At 43.9% G+C, this 22,343-nt stretch overlaps 1 protein-coding gene across 1 annotated transcript in view; it reads left to right on the top strand.

Annotated features, from left to right (window-relative positions):
* ZFHX3 (zinc finger homeobox 3) overlaps nt 1-22,343 on the top strand; it is a 220,725-nt gene that overhangs the window by 181,130 nt on the left and 17,252 nt on the right. The window contains exons 6-7 of the mRNA XM_081807873.1: nt 10,969-11,102; nt 11,260-11,460. Coding sequence (XP_081663999.1) covers nt 10,969-11,102; nt 11,260-11,460 — 335 coding nt within the window. The remainder of the gene's footprint in view (nt 1-10,968; nt 11,103-11,259; nt 11,461-22,343) is intronic.

Below are 22,343 nucleotides of genomic sequence, written 5' to 3'. Positions count from 1 at the left end.
TTACGTTTCACACACGGATGGGAATTGTGCAGCTCTGTGGGCTTTTCCAGAGTCCTCTGTTCCCCTCCCCCACCTCCACTCCCCACCCTCCTTTTTTTCCAGGTCTCTTTCAGTATAACTTGGCTGCTCAAAGTGACTGCAGGCAGAATTCTGCCTCACAATTGGAAACAAACCATTCGAACTATTTTTATGTTGGGAAGCAAAAATAGATATAGGGTGTGGTGTATATCTGGACTCGCCTGAATTCCAGTAATTCAGAGGTCTTGGCTTTGAGAATTTATATTGTAAATTGTAAGAGAGAGAAAGGGACCACATCAATGGAGCAAATATTTTTACATGCAGTAACAAAATGAGCGGAGATAATCTAAGGCAGATATGGCATACGCAAAAAAGTAAGGAACTCACTTTCTAGAAGGGACACCATATGTAATCACATAACTGTGGTACAGTGTGATGAGAATTGTCATCAAGGTGTAGATAAACGGCAGTGGAAATGTAGATTAAGGAGAAAATCATTTTTCATCACTCTAGAAAATACCTTATAGATTTGCATATTACTCAGGCAAAGGGGCCATGTCAATCTTGCTTTGTTTCAGTTTGAGCTTTTGTGTTGATGGGGGAAGCACCTCTGTTATTAGAATCATGATCATGATTAAAAACAACAACAACAAAAACACCATAGTGCCTTCTTCAGGGGATAGCTGAGCATTCTCATTAGGCTCTCGCATTCTTCCTGGCCCAACACTCTCTCTGTTTTGCAGACTAGAGAAGTACAACACATAGATGGTGAACACCTGGGTGCCAGATTTGTGCTCAAACCCCAGTTGGCCTTGTGGATCCTGGATATATTCCCCACATCATAAAGCTAAAGAATACATAACACGGTAGCTTTCTCTTATCATGTGAAGATTGGAGGAGGAGACTTGAAAATCCCGTTTCTCTAGTTGTCAGACAGGATTGTGAGCTTTTTATGGTATGAACTTTGTGTCATTCACTCGTTTTTGTTTGTTTGCTTAATAAGACTTTCCCTTTTTAGAGCAGTTTTGAGTTTACAATAGAACTGACAGGGAGCTACAGAGATTTCCCATATACCCTCTGCCCCTACACATACATACATAGCTTGCCCCCATAATCAACATCACTCACCAGAATGGCACCTTTTTTTTTTTTTTTTAACAAGTGATGAACCGTTGACACATCAGAAATCACCCAAAGTCCATAGTTTATCTTAGGATTCACTCTTAGTGTTGTACATGCTATGGGTTTGAACAAAAGCATACTGACATATATCCATCATTATATCACATTATGTATTTCCACTGCCCTAAAAGTCTTCGGTGCCCTGCCTCTTCATCTCTCCCCAACATGGCATCCATTCATTTCTTTCATCTCCAGCACTTAGCAAGTGCTTGATACTGTTTGAGTGTTTCATTAACAATTGGTTTGGTGAAATACCGTGACTATAAACATTTTCAAGTCCAAGTCATTCTACTTTGTGCTTTTTAGACATCAAACCTGTGGGTTAGTAGGATTGCTCCATGTTAATATGTAGAAACGGCAAATGTAGGGTATCTGTGCTTCTTTAAAAACCAGGCCTCTCATGGACCCATATTATTTCCCAGAGATGTTTCTAAAAATGAAACCATAGCAAGCAGTGTTTGAGCTCTCGCCCTGTGCCGGACGCTGTGGTAGGCTTTGTATGCCTGATCTCTTGCCAGCCTCACAGAAACCCTGTGAGTAGACACTGCGAACCCGCTGACAGATGAGGAAACTGAGAGCTCATTGTATCACGTGGAATGCTCAAGGTCACACAGCCAGGTTGGGAACCAACGTGTGGTCAGCGCTGCAAACCGCTGCACTTCGTTACCTAGCAAGGGGGACCGAGGCCTTTGTGTAAGGGACCTCGGTTGTAGGAAAACAGCATGTGGGAAACGTGCGTTCTGGAGGAGTCCCTGAAGGTGCGCCAGAGCAGCCCGTCGGAGTGCTCTGAGCCAACAGCACGTGGGACCCAGTGGGTACGGAGAAAGCAGGGATGCAAATGCGTGTGGGGTCCTCCTCTCTCTGTACTGTGCAGAAGACCAAGACGAGAGCTTTCCAGTCTTCTTGGTCCTTTAAACCCACATGGGAAAGTGGAGAATCGTTGGCATTTTCCACCCTTGAAAGGGGCCTGAGTGATGATGTCTTTCTTCCCCAAGTACAGATTCTCACACTGTCCTGCTGAACCTGAACTAGAAAAAAAAAAAAAAACCAAAAGACAAAAAACAACCCTGAGCAGATCATGGGGGAAGTTGATTTGAAAGGGTGCTGAGAAGTTCAGTTCAGTGCTCTTGGTGTCTGTCACTATGCTGGACCTGGATTTTATGTGTTCATGTTCACAAGTTCACTTTCATTCTCAAAATTTAGTGAGTATTTTAGGAAGATAGGTTTGGAATGGAGAAGAAACTGGAAGCGTATTGTTTTATTCAGTCTCTGGGAATCTGTGCTGTGTTGGGGCTCAGAGACCCTAACTAACCTAATTAATGTTTGATTTGATGGGGACTGGATGAACCTCTGTTAATTAACTTTGGCCTAGTCTCTGAATGACCCACATTGCCCCCTTGTTTTGACCTACATCTTACACCTCTGGACTTTTTCTTCTGTCAGTGCAAGGGTCTCTGAGGTCCTTGCCACTCTGGTTTTCTCCAAATCCCTGGTCTTCACATTCCTGTAATTAAGCCAGGGGGCAGACTGATCGTGCAGCCCCTCCCGTACCCCCGACCGTGGCCCTCCGTCCCCAAGGACACTATGACCACGGTTGCAGATGGCGTCTCTGCACAGCTCAGGAGGCCAGGATACTTTGGGGGAACTGACAAAAGGCCGGAAGCGGGCAGGCTGACTAAGACCTCAAAGTGCGGAGTCAGGGCTTGACCCCTGGGGTCCCCAGACCCCGGCACACAAGCCAAGCTCATGGTGGCAGCCCAGTGTTTAGAAGTTATTAAATAACCTGACAGCCACTGTTGGTCTAAAAGGGGGTAGCTGGTGGCTCTGTTTTGTAAAGGTGGTTCCTTCTCAAACCTGATACACAGGGAGCAAGGTATCTCCAAACCGAATTGTGCGATGGCCTTTTGGGGGCTCAAATCAGTACAGTTAAGCAGCCTTATGCATATTTCAGCAAGGAATTAGTGTAACAGATTGATGCCTCTGATGTGGGGCTTAGCACTGTTTTCTCCCCCAAGATGCAAAGCAAGGGCAGTAGCCAGCAGTCGGCAAGGGCCCGCCGTTCCACCCTGAGGCTGCTTACTGGGAAAGCAGAAGCCCCACAGCACGCGGGACCCTCCTTTCCCAGATTGCTGGCTTGTACGCGCAGGGGCTAGTGTGGACCTCTGCATCCCTCTCAGGGCTGAAGCAAAGGGGACCTTGGGTTGGTGAGGCCTACGGGTACCAAGACCAGGCAAGGCAGCCTGGAAAGATGCTTCCTCCTTCTGCAAAGTGGGAAGAGCCCACAAGTGTCTGCCCTTTTCACAGAGGTTCTCCAGGACCCCTAGGAAGAACAAGACTTCATACGCAAGGCGGTCTGTCATGATTTTGGATTATACTACCAGCAGAGCATATGGAGGTTGTTCCTCTGAATTTCTGGCTTTGAAACTGTGTCTACATTTGTTTTAGAGCGGGCAGGTTCCCTGAGGGACAGCCATATTTAGTCTTTCACCTTTGGCCCGAGGGGGGAAACATCTAGCTTTGAGAGCAGGCCTGGCTTTCTTCCGTGAGCAGAGAGGATGAGAGTGTCTTGTCAGCAGCAGTCATTTGGAAGTGGACTGGCAGATCCACCTACACCTGCTGGGCCCCCTCATTTAATTCTGGTCCCCACCAATTACAGCAAGTACCGACTCTGATGGCGGTTCTCAAAGTAAGGTCCGTGAGCCATCAGCATCACTCAGGAACTCCCTAGAAATGCAAATTCTCTGAATCAGACCTATTTTGGGGGGTGTGGCCTGCTATCTGTGTTTTAGCAAGTCCTCCCAGGGATTTCTGACTCACACTTGAGTCTGAGAACCTTGGGGCTGTGATCTCGTGACATGCATGAGGTTTCGAGAACTATTTCTCATTTAACTGAATGGCAGGTCCTGAGCCCCTGCTGGGTGCAGTAGGTGCTGAGCTTTCCCGAAAGGCAGAAGTGCCTAGAAGAGGCCCGAAGCCTGAGTCTTGGCAGATATCATCTCAGATAGCAGGACTGGAAGTGAGAGAGAAGCTTGGTCAGAGAGACAGGGTCACAAAGAAGAGTGATTGAAGGCCTAGAAATCTTTGCCAGAACACTGGCAGTGTTCACGAGGGAGGGGGACACGGGGCCTCTGTGTACTGTTCATGCAACCTCCTATGAATCTGTAATTCTTTCCAAATAAAAAGCAAAAAGAAAATCATTAAAATAATAACAACAGCAGCAATAATAATAATAGCAACAGCAGTACCTAGATCTTCTGCATTTCCAAAGTGTTGGCCTATGTAGTTCACATCTGACTTGGAAGAGAAAAATAATTAGCGGTTCCCTGAGTACAAGTTACACCCATCTGTAGTATTATTACTCAGATTTTCTCTGAAACCCTTTATAGAAACAGAAAGACATGTCTGATAAGTTGATGATACCACTATGTCTTACTCTCCCCATCTATTCCTATTCTTGTACCTCTTGAGTAGGTGGTTGTACTTCTCTAAAATGCTTCCAGGGACATACACAAGCAGCGTAGCTTGCAGTTACAGAGAATGAGACTGTGTCTGAATAGAAGGTTCTTAACCCCACTGCGCTGGAGTTCGAGACATACCCCACACCTCTGAGCAGGGAAGGGAGAGGAGCCCACGGCACGGAGACCACCCCCCTGGGCGTGTGTAACCAGTGCATGCCTCCGATTCCTCTTTGAAACATCTTTAAGTGCTTGGAGGCAGAATGAGACCATGCATGTTTAAAGACCAAGTTGGCAGCAAAGCAAATCCTTTAGAGGACCTGGTGTTCTCTGTATTAGGGGAGGAAGAGAATTTAGCCAGATCTCTGGCCACTGATCAAGTGCAGTAGTTCCATAGGAGATGGGAGTATGAAATCCTAGCCTGGCCTCTGGGGAAGGAATTGCAAGCAAATGCCCAGGGCAGCTCCACTTTCAGTGACAGTATAAAGATCACAAAGTCCAGAAGCACAGATTAGCCTGTGATAACGTTGCATTTTTGTTGTCTAGAGGAAGTCTGAGGCTCATGAGAAGCTGAAGGAGAAGAGCTATGGAAAGAGCAAAGAGCACGCTGTACCTTTCATTTCATTGTAATTATGAGCTGAAATGACCATTTTCAGATCTAGTGAAGCTTCTGAGTCTAGTGTGCTGGAGGTAGTTATCCCAACTCAAACACTGATACGGAGTTCTGTTAATTTTTTTTCCCCCCGTCAGTGGAGATAGAGGAAAGATTGCTGTAAATTTCTGGGGTAGGTGGCAAGCTGGTTTACGGAACACAAGGCGATGAGAACCTCTGGCTTACGGAAAATAGCATGAATTAATAATCATTTAATTGGCTCCTCCATTATGTTGCTGGTTTGGGAGATGGAAGTTTAGATGGAGGGGCTGTCAGTGGTACTTTAGCTAAGAGTTTGACGGTTGAGACGAGGTGGTGGCTGCCTTTGGCTTCTCCACAAGGGGTAAATGTCGGGCAGCAGCCTAGGCCCTCAGTGGGCTCACCTTGGGGCCCCCATAAGGAAGAGGAGAATCCAATTGCCACCCCATCATGAAGAGAAGAAATGCAGAAGAAACTTCCCAGCAACATGAACAGCTCAGTGCATGCCCAGGGTCTCCCCAAGGGAGGTCGCAGGCCAGAGGGAGGCTGGCCTTTGGCATAGAATATCCACCATGCCAACAGCCCCGTTAGTGTGTTGAGTGATGAGATGAATTTTGCTCATGAAATATAGAAATTACTCATACTTTGGATTTTTGTTGATGTCTTGGCTGTAGTTGGAGGAAGTAAAAACTTCTTCATTTCCAGTTTTTCTTAAGTTTTCTTTTTCATGAGGCAGCAACTCCATGCCTTGCCTGGCTTCAGAGTTGTGCAGAGCACATCACCAGGTAACAAATGGGGCGTTAAGTCCATGGTGGTCTATGGCATTGCGAATACATCTTTTAAGTTTTCTGTGGCCAAAATCTCAGTGACTCAGATTTTAATTCAGTAATGAGGACTGGAATTGGAAGACTGGTTCTAACAGGTGAACTTACAGAGGCTGTGTTTTCAACCATACTTGGTCATTCTGTAAGCCCCCTAAGTTTGTACTATTCTTACCTCTTTTTTAAAGTAAGTCACTTCCTATATGAAGCTTTACTTGGCTTGTTTTAATTATTCTGTGTGCGACCATTTCTTGAAAATTGCAAGGAAAACTGGCGTGATTTCAGGTTGGTGCTCCTTTTCTTCCGTTTCCTCTAATTAAGTATGACAAGAGGGGTATCTTTTCAAATAATTATTTTTAGAGGTTAAATACTTCCCAAACAAATATGTTAAAAGCACAGGTAATCTGGAAGTTGATGTCTCTGTGCATGAGTGATTTTCTCCCCTAAGGAAGCCATGCGTTGATTACTATGTTTCCTTTTGGGATGAAATTGTTTTGCCTCCTGTATGGAAAGTAAGACAGAGAGTCATGAATCGGGTCTGACTCTCCTCGTCTTTGTCTTTGTCAGTTGGTGGCCAGCGCATCATAGTTTAAGGGGAGAAATGGTGGCTTTTGGCCCGGAAAGGCAACTTGGAATTTTTCATACCCCATAAGAAGGACATGCTGGTCCTTTCTGTGCCTCATCAGCAAGTTGGGTGGGACAACCATAATTCCTAACAAGCAAGTGCTTTTTCACTCCTTAGAAAGTTTGTGTGGCAAGGAATGCACAGCTTACATCCTATCAGGCCGTGGTAGGGGTTGGACCCACCATCCCAGTGTCACTATTCCATCTGCCTGGCTTTAGAGAGTATGTAATCTGTAGCGCATGCACTCACGTGGGTCCTTGCCACATTTCTATCCCCTTCCAAGTGCCAGGAGCCCAGCATGTTGCCTGTGGAAGATTCGTTGAGATTTAACACATATTTTTGTATGACTTGGCTGCCAAAAATGAGAAAATTGCTTTAACCAGCAAAGTAAAAAAAAAAAAAATACCACCCGATGTTTCGCACAGTATGGATCCAAATATCAATGTTTCCATGGACAGTTGAATTTAAATGCTGAGCTATTTAATTATAATATTAAAAATAATATAACTACCTGGCAATCTTAGAAAATGGGAGAATGGTCCATGATTCCATTACCTAAATATAACAGTCATTTTCTTCTAGTCTTCTTTTCTAGTACCTGTTTTTTTCCATAGCTCTATCATGGCGTAATATATATTCTATCTTATTTTTCTTCTGATCAGCATTCTCAAGAACTTTCTACATTGGTTCACAGCTATCATTCATAATGTCTCCTAGTACCCAGTAGAGTAGCTATGCCATTGTTTACTTGACCATGCCCTGTTGTAAGAGACCGAGATTGTTTCCAATTCATTCTGTCATTATTATAAAACCCACTACAGGTAGTAACCCTTCAAGTTGTTTGGCTTTTTGTTGCCTATATAACCAAAGGTTCCAGGCACTGTTTAAACTAAGGCTTGTCTCTGAAGTACGTGTATTTCCAATTGACTACTGTGATGTCACAGTGGCCTTAAAGTGACCAGTAATTGATTTTTTAAATAATGTTTCCTAGACTGTGACATCTCTCCTAGAATTTAAGTTAAAGTTTAGAAAAGTCTTCAAAGCAGAAAACCACAGTACTTTCTCTCTTGGTATTCGTACAACCTCATTTACTTAGGCCTACAATGTATGCTGGTGACAGAACTGAAATAGAAATTGATTTTGAGACTCTGGCCCTTTTGAAGTAGTTCAGAGAGAAGCAGCTTGAGGAAACCTCAGACTGTCTGTGGCCTGTAGTCAACCCTCATCCAGCATGCTGATGGAGAACTTGCACAACTGTTTGCACGTCTAGAGAAATTGTATGGAGACCTCGGTGCCATGTCTTGATAGAGATTGACATTTTAATGTCCGGGGTCAAGCTTGGAGGGGGCTGTCGGCCTAGTTAACCTAACTCTTAGGAGCAATCCCTACATCACCCAGGGAAACACAATGGGATTGTAACCGGGTGTTAATAGGATCTGTTACAAGAATGGCACAGCTTTATCTTCAGGGAACGAGCTAGTGAGCTGCAGGTGGCTAATGTCCACTTCTAAACAGATCAGATCGAATAAACATGCAGGCTGTCCAGGATAGAAGGGAGATGAGCCCCAAAAGTTTTTTACACCAGCAGGTGCAGTATTTCATATTGGTGTGTTACTGCGGAGAAAGAGGAACAAGGGAGATCATGCTGATTTTATTTTTTAAAACACTTCATAGGACTCCTTAGCTTGAGCTCACAAAGGAAGCTTTAGAATTCCAGAGCAGTTTGAGAGTTTGAAAAAAAAAAAAAAAGGTGATAAAAGTTCCCTGCTCCATGCGGGGGGGAAAGAATAGTGGCTTCTGAAACCAGAATTCTCACCTCTGCAACCTCGTCACAATTCACCATGCGTTCCACATTGAAGGGAGAGGGTGGACTCTTGTCGGACGAGGAAGCTAATGCCTCACTGGGCTACCCTGTGTTTGCCTTTCGCTTCCCAGCAGGTGAGATGAGTTGGGTGGTCGTAGCCTCTGCGTTCATCCACTCACGTGGCCCTGCAGCGGCCCAGTGGACAACCTTTCTAAAGGGGGTTAGTGGCAGACGGAGAGCATTTACAACAGAGTGCATGGTCCTATAAGAGAGAGTGTTGTTTTCAGGTCAGGCAGACTAACAAAAAGACGGGGTGTTTGGGTGTTTGGAATGGCATCTCTATCTTGGTTTGCCTCCAGTGGGAGAAGGAGCAGATAGCAGCTCTTTCCTAACTCAGCACAGAGACTATCCAGTGCCTACAGGTTGGAGGTAGAAATGGGGAAGGGATGGCTATACCAAATAAGCATCTGAAATATCACCTCATGCCTCCACTCACCCCCTCTGTAGAATGCATTTGAACTGTTAATATGGAGAGGATAACCAGTAAGCAAAAATGAAAAATGATGGAGAATAAGGAACCTTTTGGGAGTGGGGGGTACTTAAGGCCCTGAACCGTCAGTTAAGGACTCCTGTTGTGGGAGTGTTCAGATAGGAGCCCATCACACTGTGAGGTTGGAAACCTGTGACACGGGGTTCCTTGAGGGGCTGGGAGATGGGAAGTGGGCCGTGGGGGAACTGGTCTAGAATGTTACAGCACCTAGTTAATCGGCAGCCAGTCCATCACATTAAATATCCAGCCGTCATGTATTACCTTTCAAGTGAAAATGAATAACTCCCATTAAGAGCAAAATGGGTTTGAAGTCGATTCGAGACAGATTAAAGTACTGTTATGAATGTGTGTGTTGAGAGGAGGAGGGGTCTGTGTGTAAAATGCTTGTCCTTGTACTTTTTAAATAATAGATGCCCTACAAACTTATGTAGACCAAGTTACCAAGATACTGGGGTTTAAAGGTCACAAGATGTGCATTCTGGGAAGAGCATCAACTTCCTGGAATATTTCCTGCATTTAGCAATTTTTTTTCAAAATTATTTGTGGCCTTATGATTTTAATGAATAAAATTGATTTTCTAAAATTGTTTATTAAAGCACACATCTATAATGACAGCATCTTGGTATCCATGTCAGAACAGATTTCAAAGTGGAGCCTAAAGTGGAAACATAAGCTAGGTAACCAGACCAGATGAGACAGGCAGCAGTTTTATGAAAGAGCAAAAATTAGGCTTTCTAAACCAATGACCTCAATGCCGAGTCAGATTATTTTTCAATGAGGGGAACGGATATATATTTCTCACTACCATTTTCAGGATTTTACTAATCATTTTTAGCAAATTATGAAAAAGGAAGTTATGTGTCCAAACCAAGTGAGAGAACCAACGCTTGAATACTGACCAGGTTTTGGAATGACCAAATCCAACCATGTTGGGATTTGTGTTTACAATGGAGAGCCCCCCCGCCTCCCGCCTTATCCTGGTTAAACCCTTAACCCAGCAGTTTTCTCGTCAAAATCTTCCAGACCCTTTTCCATGCTTCAGAGAACCCCTTCTACCCACACTGTATGCTACTTAAGTCTCGTGTGACTCTCCTCATTAATTAGTGGTTTTTGTTGTTTTTTTTTTGTTTTGTTTTTTGTTTTTTGGTGGAATGGGGTGTGGTTTGGGCAAGCAGATAGAAGACTTTTCCCCCTTACTGCCCACTCTGAATAAACGCTTGAGCTTGGAGCATTGGCTAGATTTTAAGTTGGATTCATGCCCTACCTATTCCACTCTTCAATTACTTTTTCCCCAAAAGCAGGTTGCTAAACCCAAACTTGATTTTTCCCCCAAGTATTTGTGTGCAGATCCATGTGAACCTTTCTCAGGTCACATTTATTATGCCCCCTGTGACGTGCTGTGCTGTGATTCCAAGCAGTAAAGTTGGGACAGTAAAGTTGGGAGCACATGGTTGATTACATCTGTGGAAGCAGAGTGTGTCTGGTTCTTGAGTTGACTGGTGGTTAGCAAAGCAACTGGTGAGACTCTCCCACCCATTCTCAGCCCTACTGCCCCCCATAGGCCAGCAGAGTGTCTCTTGATTGGGAGAAGTCCATACACTGAATTCAGCTTAATCCAGCCCCAAGCATTTTAGTCCATTTCTTTATCTTTTTTCTTAGCGTTCAGTTGTTGAAGTAGTGACAGAAATTCATGGGGGAAAAAGGAACACTTGCTTCTTTTCCGGCGTGCTTGATAAGTCAGTCCGGATGCTCATCCTACTTGAATTTTGGTGTTTCAAGAAAATCCTGTGCTATAAATGAATGTTGATTTTCACCCAACACAAACCCTCTGGGAGCTGGCCTGGTCTGGCTGCTATATCGCATCTTCTGCTTTTTCTTCCAGCGTCGTCCAGCCAAGCAGAGAAGGAGCTGACAGATTCTCCTGCAACCTCCAAACGCATCTCCTTCACAGGTAGCTCGGAATCTCCTCTCTCTTCCAAGCGACCGAAAACATCAGAGGAGACCAAACCAGAGCAGGTGAGACCAGAAGGGGCTCTGCTGGTCCGGGCGGGAGGTGGGGGGAGTGTTTGAGACACCAGCGGGGAGCACAGTCTTGGGTGGGCGGGCTAGGGGCAGACACAGGCACCCGTGGGAACTGGAGATTCAGCCGGAGGGGTGGGTGTGTTCCCCACAGATGTACCAGTGTCCCTACTGCAAGTACAGCAATGCCGACGTCAACCGGCTCCGGGTGCATGCCATGACGCAGCACTCCGTGCAGCCCATGCTGCGCTGCCCCCTGTGCCAGGACATGCTCAACAACAAGATCCACCTCCAGCTGCACCTCACCCACCTCCACAGCGTGGCGCCTGACTGCGTGGAGAAACTCATAATGACGGTAAGGCAGCCAGTTAAGACCCGTGGCGTCGCTTTCCCCAGAGGTCACAGGTGATGGACGAACACGGACAAGATTCGGTGCTGTTGGATGAGAAAGCCAGTGTAGGGTTGGAAATGTCAGAAGTGATCCTAGTTCTGTGACCTTCGTTCTCCTGTACCCGCCTTCAGCTCGGCATGGCCATGGTGTGACTGTGGCCCAAAGCACTGAGTATGTTTGTGTTCCCCACCTTCCCCTGTTATCCCCCCTCCTGGTCTGATGCAGGGGTCTAGATTAACTCACCATTCACGTGAAGAAATTGTTCTCCGGACTCTCCAAACCTTTAATAACTAGGTCATGATCTAGGTTGCGCTTAGTCTCTTTTCATCCTCACGACAGCCTTGTTTCAAAGAATAAGAGTTTGATGTGTCTACATTAACAGCAGAGGAAACCGAGACTCAGACAAGTTAGCTGACTTGATTCCACTTGTAAGCGGCAGAGTTGAAATTTGAGCCCGTATTTTCCAATGCTACAAATGTGACCCTGTAATGTGGGAGTTTCTCAAGTGGCTACTTTGATTCTCAGAACAGGAAAATGGCCCGTGGGAGAGCACGTATTGATTCGTGGACAAGGGCTTTGCATTTTGAACATGATGTTGCTACACCTGCAGGTTTTAAAAGTCTGGCTCTGAGTGACTTCTGTGACACGGCCCAAAAGTTTAGTGTAAAGATTGAAATCTAATTGTAATGTGAAAACTTTTCAAAATACTACAGATCATGCTAATATCTTGCTTTTTCTGTCTGTGGTGAGACAGCTGTGCAAGCCCTTTCCCGATCACTAGAGGAAAAACTACCCAGGAGAATTATTCTCACCTCTAACTTATTTCAGTAGTGGAATAAATTAATTTGATTGCCTTTTCGTCTGTTCCCAGAGAGGTATTCTTCCTAGAGAATTCCACGTTATAACGTGCAGGTCACAGGCATATAACCTCTAGGCGTTTCCCAGTCCATTTCGTTATGCAAGATGAATGAATAGTGTTCTAAGTGATGTTTAGTCGTGAGGAACTTATAATGCATCAAGAGAACTTTAGCAGCCAGTGGGAAACTTGAAGGTAACCTAGCATAGTTTCCTTTCAGAGATCTTTCAAGTATAAATTCACTTTCCGTGGGTATTTTCAGATAGACTGGTGAACATCGTGAAAAGATTGAGAGTGGAAACCTTCTTCTTTGGATGGGTGGGTTTCTATGTTATATAGGTATTGGCATTCTCACCAACCTTGGAAATAACAAGGGGAATTTCTCAGGCCTCATCACACTTCCCACTGTTGGCCTGGAACCACAGGAACCTTGAAGGAACAGAAGGAGATGTGGGAAACATTTTCAATACTTAATGACATTTTTCTTTTGCTCAGCTGGTTATTTTTCCTGTTTAATATAAATCTGGTCTAGGAAGTATGAGCTATAGTGATCTGTATGACTGGTTTACATTAAACAGTAGGTTTCATTTATATATCACTAGGGACTAGAATATTTCAAATATCCATTGTTTATCATTTTTTATAGCAGCAAAAGCAGTGTACATTTCACGCAGTTGAGTCAGGTGGTCATTAGGAACTTCATTTACCAACAGAGTCTTGAAAGACAAGGTGTTACTACTGTGTTTCTGGGGCACCGATCCCTAAGATATTTCTGGATGTTACTCACTAACTAGCACCTTCTCAAGCAGTGATTCTCAGCCTTTTTGGAGACTCCAATAAAAGTGATTCCATAGCCTTACTGGGTTGTCCTATGCACAGTAAAGCTGGACAACAACTGTTAAGACCACTGTTGAGGATTCTGCATATACAAAACAGTGTGTACAATGCCAGGGAGCATAAGAATACCTTAAAATTCATACATGGAACCAGACTAATAAACCCTGTTCTAGAAGAATTCCTGACAACATAATTATGTAGGAGAAATGTGCTCCCTAAAGCTGTTGCACTTGGCATCTTGTACTGAAACTGCTGTGTACCTCATCTTCCCACAGCAGACAACAGAGATGTTTTCTACAGAAATGGAGACATTTTTTAAAAGCATTTTAATTCCAGTATAGTTAACAGTGTTATATTAGTTTCAGGTGTATAATATAGTGATCCAACAATTCTATACGTTAGTCAGTGCAGCCCCACTACCCCTCTGGTAACCATTAGTTTGGTCTCCATAGTTAAGAGTCTTTTTCTTGGTTTGCCTCCCTCTCTCTTTTTTCCCCCCTTTGTTCATCTGTTTTGTTTCTTGAATTCCACATATGAGTGAAATCATATGGTATTTGTCTTTCTCTGACTTATTTCACTTATCATTACACTCTCCAGATCCATCCATGTTGTTGCAAATGGCAAGATTTCATTCTTTTTTTGTGGCTGAATAATATTCCGTTGTGTATATCTGCCATACCACATCTTCTTTATCCATTCATCTATTGATGGACACTTGGGCTGCTTCCATAGTCTGGCTATTGTAAATAATGCTGCAATAACTAGAGGGGTGCATATATCCTTTCCAATTAGTGTTTTTGTGTTCTTTGGGTAAACACCCAGTAGTGGGATTGTTGGATCATAGGGTAGTTGTATTTTTAACTTTTTGAAGAACCTCCATACTATTTTCCACTTTGGCTGCACCAGTTTGCATTCCCACCAACAGTATAAGAGGGTTCCCTTTTCTCCACATCCTCACTAACACTTGCTTTTTCTTGTGTTTTTGATTGTAGCCATTCTGACAAGTGTGAGGTGGTATTTCATTGTGGTTCTGATTTACATTTCCCTGATGATGAGTGATGTTGAGCATCTTTTCATGTGTCTGTTGGCCATCTATATGTCTTCTTTGGAGAAGTGTCTGTGTTCATGTCTTCTGCCCATTTTTTAATTGGTTTATTTTTGGGGGGGATGTTGAGTTGTTTTAAGTTCTTTATGTATTTTGGAAACTAACCCTTTATTGGATACATCTTTTGCAAATATCTTCTCCCATTCAGTAGGTTGTCTTTTGGTTTTTTGATTGTTCCTTTGCTATGTTAGAAGCTTTTTATTTTGATGTAATTCTAATAGTTTATTTTTTCTTTTATTTCCCTTGCCTCAGGAGACATATCTAGAAAAATGTTGCTACAGCCGATGTCAGAGAAATTACTGCTTTGCTCTCTTACAGGACTTTTTTAAAAAGATGTATTTATTTTAGAGAGAGAGAGAGCACGGTGGGCGGGGGGGGGGGCGGGGCAGAGAGAGAGATCTCAGACTCCCCACTGAGCGCGGGGCTCAATCCCATGACCCTGAAATCATGACCCAAGCCAAAATCCAGAGTTGGACACTTAACCAGCTGAGTCACCTAGGTGCCCCTTCTATTATAGGATTTTTATGGTTTCAGGTCTCACATTTAGGTCTTTAATCTATTTTGAATTTATTTTTGTGTATGATGTAAGGAAATGGTCCAGTTTCATTCTTTGCATATTGCTGTCCAGTTTTCCCAAACCATTTATTAAAGAGACTGTCTTTTTCCCATTGCATATTCTTTCCATTTTGTCGAAGATTAATTGACCATATAGTCATGGGTTCATTTCTGGGTTTTCTGTTCTGTTCCATTGATCTGTATGTCTTTTTTTTTTTTGTGCCAGTACCATACTGTTTTGAGTACTACAGCTTTGTCATATAAACTTGAAGTCTGGAATTATGATACCTCCAGTACTTCTTTTTCAAGATTGCTTTGACAAGTCAGGGTTTTTTGTGATTCCATACAAATTTTAGGATTGTTTCTTCCAGTTTTGTGAAAAATTCTGTTGGTATTTTGATAGGGATTGCATTAAATGTGTAGATAGCTTCAAGTCGTGTAGGCATTTTAACAGTATTTGTTCTTACAGTCCACGAGCATGGAATGTCTTTTCATTCCTTTGTGTTGTCTTCAATTTCTTTCATTGGTGTTTTGTTTTTTTTTTTTAAGATTTTATTTATTTATTTATTTGTCAGAGAGAGAGAGAGAGCACAAGCAGGGGGACCAGCGGGCAGAGGGAGAAGCAGGCACCCTGCTGAGCAAGGAGCCCAGTGTAGGACTCAATCCCTGGACCCTGGGATCATGACCTGAACCAAAGGCAGACGCTTAACTACCTGAGCCACCCAGGCGTCCATCAGTGTTTTATAGTTTTCTGAGTCCAGGTCTTTCACCTCTGTGGTTAAGTTTATTCCTAGGTACTTTATTATTTTTGGTGCAATTATAAGTGGGATTGTTTTCATAATTAGAAATGTAGACATAAAAATAATATACAAAAAATAAAGTGTGCACATTGTGGGAAATGTACTGATTATAAGAAGTCACTTTGCTAGCAACAGAGAAAGTTAATGGATTCAGAAACAAAGTTGAAAGTTATGAGAAAGGTAATCATATAAGGGTTTCACTCTTTACCTAAAGGTATATGTAAGGATGATTTGGTACTCTCTACATGAGAAGATGGAGTTACTGCATGGCTGTCAGTATTGAATTGATTTTTCAAGCTTTGAGCATGGTTTGCATTGAGATGATGTAACATTTCTACCTTGATCCTTTAGTTCAGTGGGAAAAGATGAGCAACCAGGGTTAGAGGGGAATTCGTGGCTGTAGCTTAGGGTGAACCCAGAATCCTGTTCGAAGATTGGAGTTTGCCCTGATGAATCAAAACAGATGCCACTGTTCTTCCTTTGGAAAGTTTGGTGTTAAAATGGAATTTTCAATTGTTTTACAACTAAGTGATTATAGTAAACCTGTGGTTAAAATCATGCCCCTCGAGGGTATTTTACTGTAATTTTATTAGAGAATTGGCCATGGGAAACTATTGGTTGGGCTTTCTGACTGTATATCTGTTTGTTCCTGGTCAACTGGAGCAGAAAACTCGGAAGACAGCATGATGAGAAATGCCCCCAAATCAGAGCTCCATTTTTAAAAACACGTCATTAAGGAATGGCCAGTGTATGGTCATTCATCCTCTAAGAGGAGAAAGTTACATCGGCTTTGTCCCTGAGTGGCTAGGATGAAGGGCAGTGAGAGGAGTGAATCTCCTTCCTTGCCAAATGGTTTGACTGTTAGCTGCGGTCGGCTGCAGAATAGGAAAAGCCAGCAAAATCCACCCAGTAGACAATTCTTGGTAGACATCGGGTATGTCCAGGGTATCGAAAGCTATAAATTCTGATAAACATTTTCTGCTGTCTGGGTCCAAGGTCACAGGATTTGGCTTGAATTGGGTTTCAGTCCTTCTAAAAGTAAATTTCTCCCTGATAAATGGAAATAGATTACTTTCTACACAATGTCTTTCCGTTCAGTTGTAAATGGAGAGTGTTTTGAGGAGGCTTCATTTAATAATACCTTATCAGACAGCTTTCAGGAACCTGCAGTGTCTAATATGTCTGTTGCTATGGTAACAGCTGCTTGCTTATGCTCTGCATCTCATATCTGTGTCTTCCACGGGCCCCCTTCTCTTTACCGATGAAGGGGCTTGAAAAATATTCTCCACTGGGAACAATTGCAGCTCTGGTCCTCCACTATGGAAACTGCACCCGCAGCACTTCATTCTGCTTGGCCTATTGGAAACAGACCTCCAAAGACTGTCCTTATACACGTCATATGAAAGAAGGAAATCTGTAAAGCCTAAGGGCGATGAGACAAGTGCCCCTCCAGACCTGACCAAGCAGGCTGCCCCCAGTGTCGGCTCCACAGAACTCTCACCTACTTACAGAGAAGTTAAGAGATTTCAGATTGGTAGTGGGAATGTAGGAGTTGCTTTTCTATACCCTCATTTTCCCACTCTTTTGGGGAAGGAGAGGTGAGGGTGAGGGGGGACATGTTTCTGGCCCCTGCGTGAGAATGGGAAAGACCACCTACCATGCATTTCAATACTCTTAAATTATTCTAATTGATCACTATCCTTCTAAGTGACAGGACACACCACTGGGCTCCTGGAGCATTAATATGGGGAAATTGTTTTTGTTCCTCGGTCACTAAACAACATATAACCTCATACTGGAGATGGGCTCCTGAGCAGCCCAGGAACACCTTTTTCTCTAGCCCTTCATCTTTTCTCCCTTTGGTAGTTCTTAATTATCCTGTATTTGCTGCACACGCACAGATTTCCCTTCTCCGCTTCTGGCCCTGCACCGCCTGCAGCTTTCTCTCTCTCCCTCTCTCCATCCGTGTCTCTCTCCCTCACCCTCCCCCCACTCAGGAGCCGTAGTTTGTCTCCTGTGATTTCTTTCAGTCCTTGTCTAGGTCTCCCTGTGCTCCTGTGCATCTCGGAGTTTCTGGGACAGGCTGGCTGGCGGCCCCCCCCCCCGCAACTGGGGCAGCGGGTGGCCACCAGCCCTGGGGCTTTTGCACCTGCGTGGGTACCAGCTCTCTCACTTTGTCTCTATCTCAGAGGAAGGTAATGAAAATAATCGGGCTTCATTAATTCCAAGCCCTGTGAGATGATAGCCATTTGGAGCCTGTTTGCCAATTAGATGGTCTAAATTAGAAGTGACCTTGGTATACTGCCACTGCTTGCCTCTCTGAGTCTAATGAAGCTTTTCTCTCCAATCCATTCTCCTTCTCCACTCTCTTTTCTGTTGCCCTGTGTGTATGTATGTGTGAGTGTGTGTTAACTGTTCCTGTGTTTCCTGTTCTCCCACACACCTCCTTTTTTTTTCTTTTTTGTCTTTCTCATTCTTAGTTTTTAAACTCTGGTTAGGACTATGTTGGTTTCTGGTCCACACGAATATGAACGTGGCCCTGCAGTTTTTCCTCATGAGTTTTAGGTTTAAAAAAAAAAGGAGTGGGGGGGGATAGACAACCACAAAGAAGACATTTTAGAAAGGAAACAGAGAGAGGAACTAGGCCTTCTAACCTCCGTGGTCCAGTGCCCAGCCTGGCGCATTTGCAAGGTAGTAAAGGAAGGGAAAACGGCTCTGAGGCCCTGCTGCCAAGAGGCGCTCTGGTTTTCTGGTTGCAGAAGTCCAGAGACTCGCTGGCAGGCCCAGCGGCTGACTGGGTGCAGAAGTGAGCAACCTGACTTCCACTGCAGCCTTCACATACACCACCAGCTAGAATGCTTAGCTCTGGAAGCAGTTGGGTTTTACTTCATTTTTTGAACCTAACCATCTCCTTATTCACAAGGATGTAGAGACTGGCCAGGTCCGTATTAGGAAGGCCTGTGTCTGAGGCTTTGCCTCTTTTTCCTTCCACTTGAGGTTCTTCATTCTATTGATGTTCACTGAAAAGTGAAGGATTTGAGGCTTCCTGGGGAGTCTAGGTTTTGGCAAATGTATTTTTTCACTTGGAATAGTGAGCCTTTCAGAAAGATACCCTAGAAAGAATACCTAGATACCAAGAAAGAATAAATACCAGTGATCCCTCCCAAATATCATAATGGGGACCAGACCCACATCCAAGCTTCTGGGTTTTATAAGGAGTGTCCTTGGGGCTTTAGGGTCCAGCTCACCTGATAGAAGCTTGAAAGGCATCAAATCATAATCTAAAACAATGGTGAACCCAATAGAGGTAGGAACCTAGGTATTTATGAACCCAGGTCACCTCTGGGTGACTATCTAAAGATAGTTAACTTGAGTCCATGGAATTTCCCCCAAGGGAGCCTGTGATTTCCTGAAATTATCTGCAGTAGTCTCTGTGTGAAACTGTTTCTTTAGGCATCTGTAGCCTTCATCAGATTTTCTGAGGTTATGATGTCTAAAAGGTTAATATTCTGGCTTGTGAGCTTCTTGGGCACAAGGACAGTGTCTCACTGTGATGCAATGCAAGCATGCAATACAGGGACCCTGTACAATATATAGTGAATGATGGTCAAATGGATGGGTGAGCAGAGTCACTTGAGGCCCTTCCTTCTCAACACTAAGTTGTTTTAAAATTGCTTAAGCTTTAAGACTTTTAGTATCAGTGTGGAATGCTTTTATTTCTATTGTTATTTATGAGAACTGCTTAAACTTGAAGATTGCTAGCATCAGAACAGAACTCCACATTTTTCTTTTATACATGAGACCTTTTGTTAGGAAGATAGCAGAGCTACTGTTTCCTGACTCTCAGCACCCCAGATCAAATGATTGTTTTTTTCCTACATTCCCACCAACTCTGCATACTCTGGTGGGGGTGGAGATCATATGTGGTATCTAGAAGATTACCACGGAATTTCCCTTTGCATCACCAAGGCCAATCTTGGAAGACCCAAATTCTGAGGAAATAATGGCTCTAATCAATTGAATTTTCTTACTAAAGCAAGCTTCGTTATACTTTAGGTTAAAAGTCTGTTTTTGTTTTTAAAGATTTATTTATTTTAGAGAGACAGTGTGTGTGCACGCAGATGGGGGCGGGGGCAGTGAGAGAGGGAGAGAGAATCCCAAGCAGACTCTGTGCTGAGCACAAGTCCAGTGCGAGACTCGATCCCATGACCCCGAGATCACGACCTGAGCTAAAACCAAAAGTTAGTTGCCCAACCGACTGCACCAGGCAGGTGCCCCAAAAGTATGTTTTAACACTCTCAGGTCCCCTCTATACACTGAGTATTGGGGACATTATTTAACATATTGGATGTCTGTGGGTGTACAGATTATGAGAATATGCAGTCTATATGGTGGTATAGTAAATGTAGAAAATGTACTTGTTTTTACCAATTGTGTACTGTCATCTGGCCAAACCTGTAACTTTTTGTTTGGCTTCTGAGCCTGGGATGGAGAAGTGGGAAGAGGGAGAGAGGTGGGAGGGAGGAAAGACTGCATGCGTGTGTTTTCTCTGTAGGGGAAGGTGGTGCCATCCAGTTATTTGAGGGCTTCTGAGGTTTGGGCACATCCGGGATGGCTCTGGTTAGGCTGTAATCAGGTCGTGTCCTCTCATACACCTACATGCTCCAGTGCACGTAGTGAAAGGGAAGGTCTTCATAGAACTGTGCTCAGCACACTTGAGTGACTGCCCTTCCCATGACTTTGAGCTCTCCATCAGATGCTGTGGTTAGAATAGTCTGATAGGACTGGAAAACAAGGGGGATGCCAAGGCAAGTGTTGAAGGAACTCTGCCTTTAGCCAACTCTCCTATTCCTCATTGAGCAGAACTCCTCCATGAGCTGTGTATTTATGGCTCTTTACAAAAATGCACAGTTTGAGTGAAAACCTTTGGAAACTAGTAGGAGAGGGAGGAATGGGCTCGGGCACGGGAACTCTAGTGTCTTAGAGCCGCTGTGGGGCCCTCCAGTAGCCTGTGCAGGAAGGAGGCTTCCATTCTCAACCTCTCTGTTGAGACACATGCACAGATAAACCCCACCAGAATTTCTAGATCCTCAAGATTCCCTTTAGGGATATTCTCCTCTTTGCCTCCTGGGAGTTTCTTGCCCATCAGAATTTTATATACCAAACCTTCCCCCCCCCCCCCCCACCGATAGAACTTGGGTACACTATAGATGAGAAGATGCAGGTAGATAAAAGTAATTACTTAAACACATATGGGGCAAGACTTACAGGTTTGGAGGCTCAGATTAAGATGCAGAGGAGCATGTGAGGTTGATGATTATATTTCGGGAAGAGTTAATTGATGGAAGGTGAAGGCAGACAAAGAACCTCTGCTTACTGCCTTCTTGAATCCCAATCAGGAATTATGATTAAAGTCGCGGCGAGACAACAGAGGGCTGATGAATTGGTGTCTTTTTTTTTTTTTCTTTTTTGCCGTCATTCACACTTGATTGACTTCAACCTTTCAAGTGCAAAAGTCTCTCTTTTCCATTATTATTCATAGCCATCTGAGTTTTTCTAATTAAAGTGTATGAAAACAATTACTGATCCGTCGTACTGAGTCTGTTAGAGGGGATGTCTGCCTTACTGTAATGCGTATAAAAAGCCCACAGTTTTCTATAATGATGTGCAGCTGAGGTGTTAGATAATTTTATTCTTTTTTACTCTGTAGGGCTTTTTTTTTTTATTTTTCATGATTCATTTTTCATAATTCCTAAAGATCCCTGGAAAGGACTGATCCTGCAGCTACAACCGAGAAAGGAGGTGGGGGGGAGTCTTTTTTCCTTTCCCTTTCTCCCCCTCTTGCCCCCAACCTCGTGCTCCCCCTTGGCTGAGGACTATAAATTAATCGGTGACCTTTCACTTCTTGGATTCCCGCTGGACTCCCCAACCATACTGGTCAGAAATGCTTTCTATTAAAAAGAAAATAGATGGAATGAGTTTGGCAATCTCTGCTCCATTCCTAACGGTTCATCAACAGCTAGCCTTAACCAGCTGCCGACAAGCTTTGTGTGAGGGTGCAGATGTCTGTGAGTAGGAATTCTGTGTCACGCACATTCACCTGCCATGCACCTGCTCTTCATAAACACGAGCTTTCTCAGAACCCTTCTCCATAGTGCCTGTTGCTTAATTTTTACCCCTATAAGCGTCGCAGTTGCTGATATTATTCTAATACCTCTAAATGTATTGAGGAGTTAACATCTTGGTGTTTATGGGGAAAGTTGTCTGGGTTTCCCCTAGCACTGGAGCCTGCCACCGAGGTTTCTAGGGAACGTGTCATCAGCTATTAGGAGCAAGTCCAGGATCTTCAAACCATTAAAAATTAATAGTAGTATATTTAAAATATTTAATTTTGAACAGTAAACTAGGTGTTCCAATCTTTGCACCAGCAAGTACAGGTATCATTGAGATACCTGAGTTTCATGGGAAAATAATTCCTTCAGGTAGGGCTGGAAGCCATGTAGAAAGGTTAGTGGTGGGCGCCTGGGTGGCTCAGTTGGTTAAGCGACTGCCTTCGGCTCAGGTCATGATCCTGGAGTCCCAGGATCGAGTCCCGCATCGGGCTCCCTGCTCGGCAGGGAGTCTGCTTCTCCCTCTGACCCTCCTCCCTCTCATGCTCTCTGTCTCTCATTCTCTCTGTCTCAAATAAATAAAT

The sequence above is a fragment of the Leptonychotes weddellii genome, chromosome 16 (genome assembly GCF_054177405.1).
Source record: "Leptonychotes weddellii isolate Sample4059 chromosome 16, ASM5417740v2, whole genome shotgun sequence".
NCBI lineage: Eukaryota > Metazoa > Chordata > Mammalia > Carnivora > Phocidae > Leptonychotes > Leptonychotes weddellii.
This window is presented reverse-complemented; position numbering and strand designations above follow the sequence as displayed.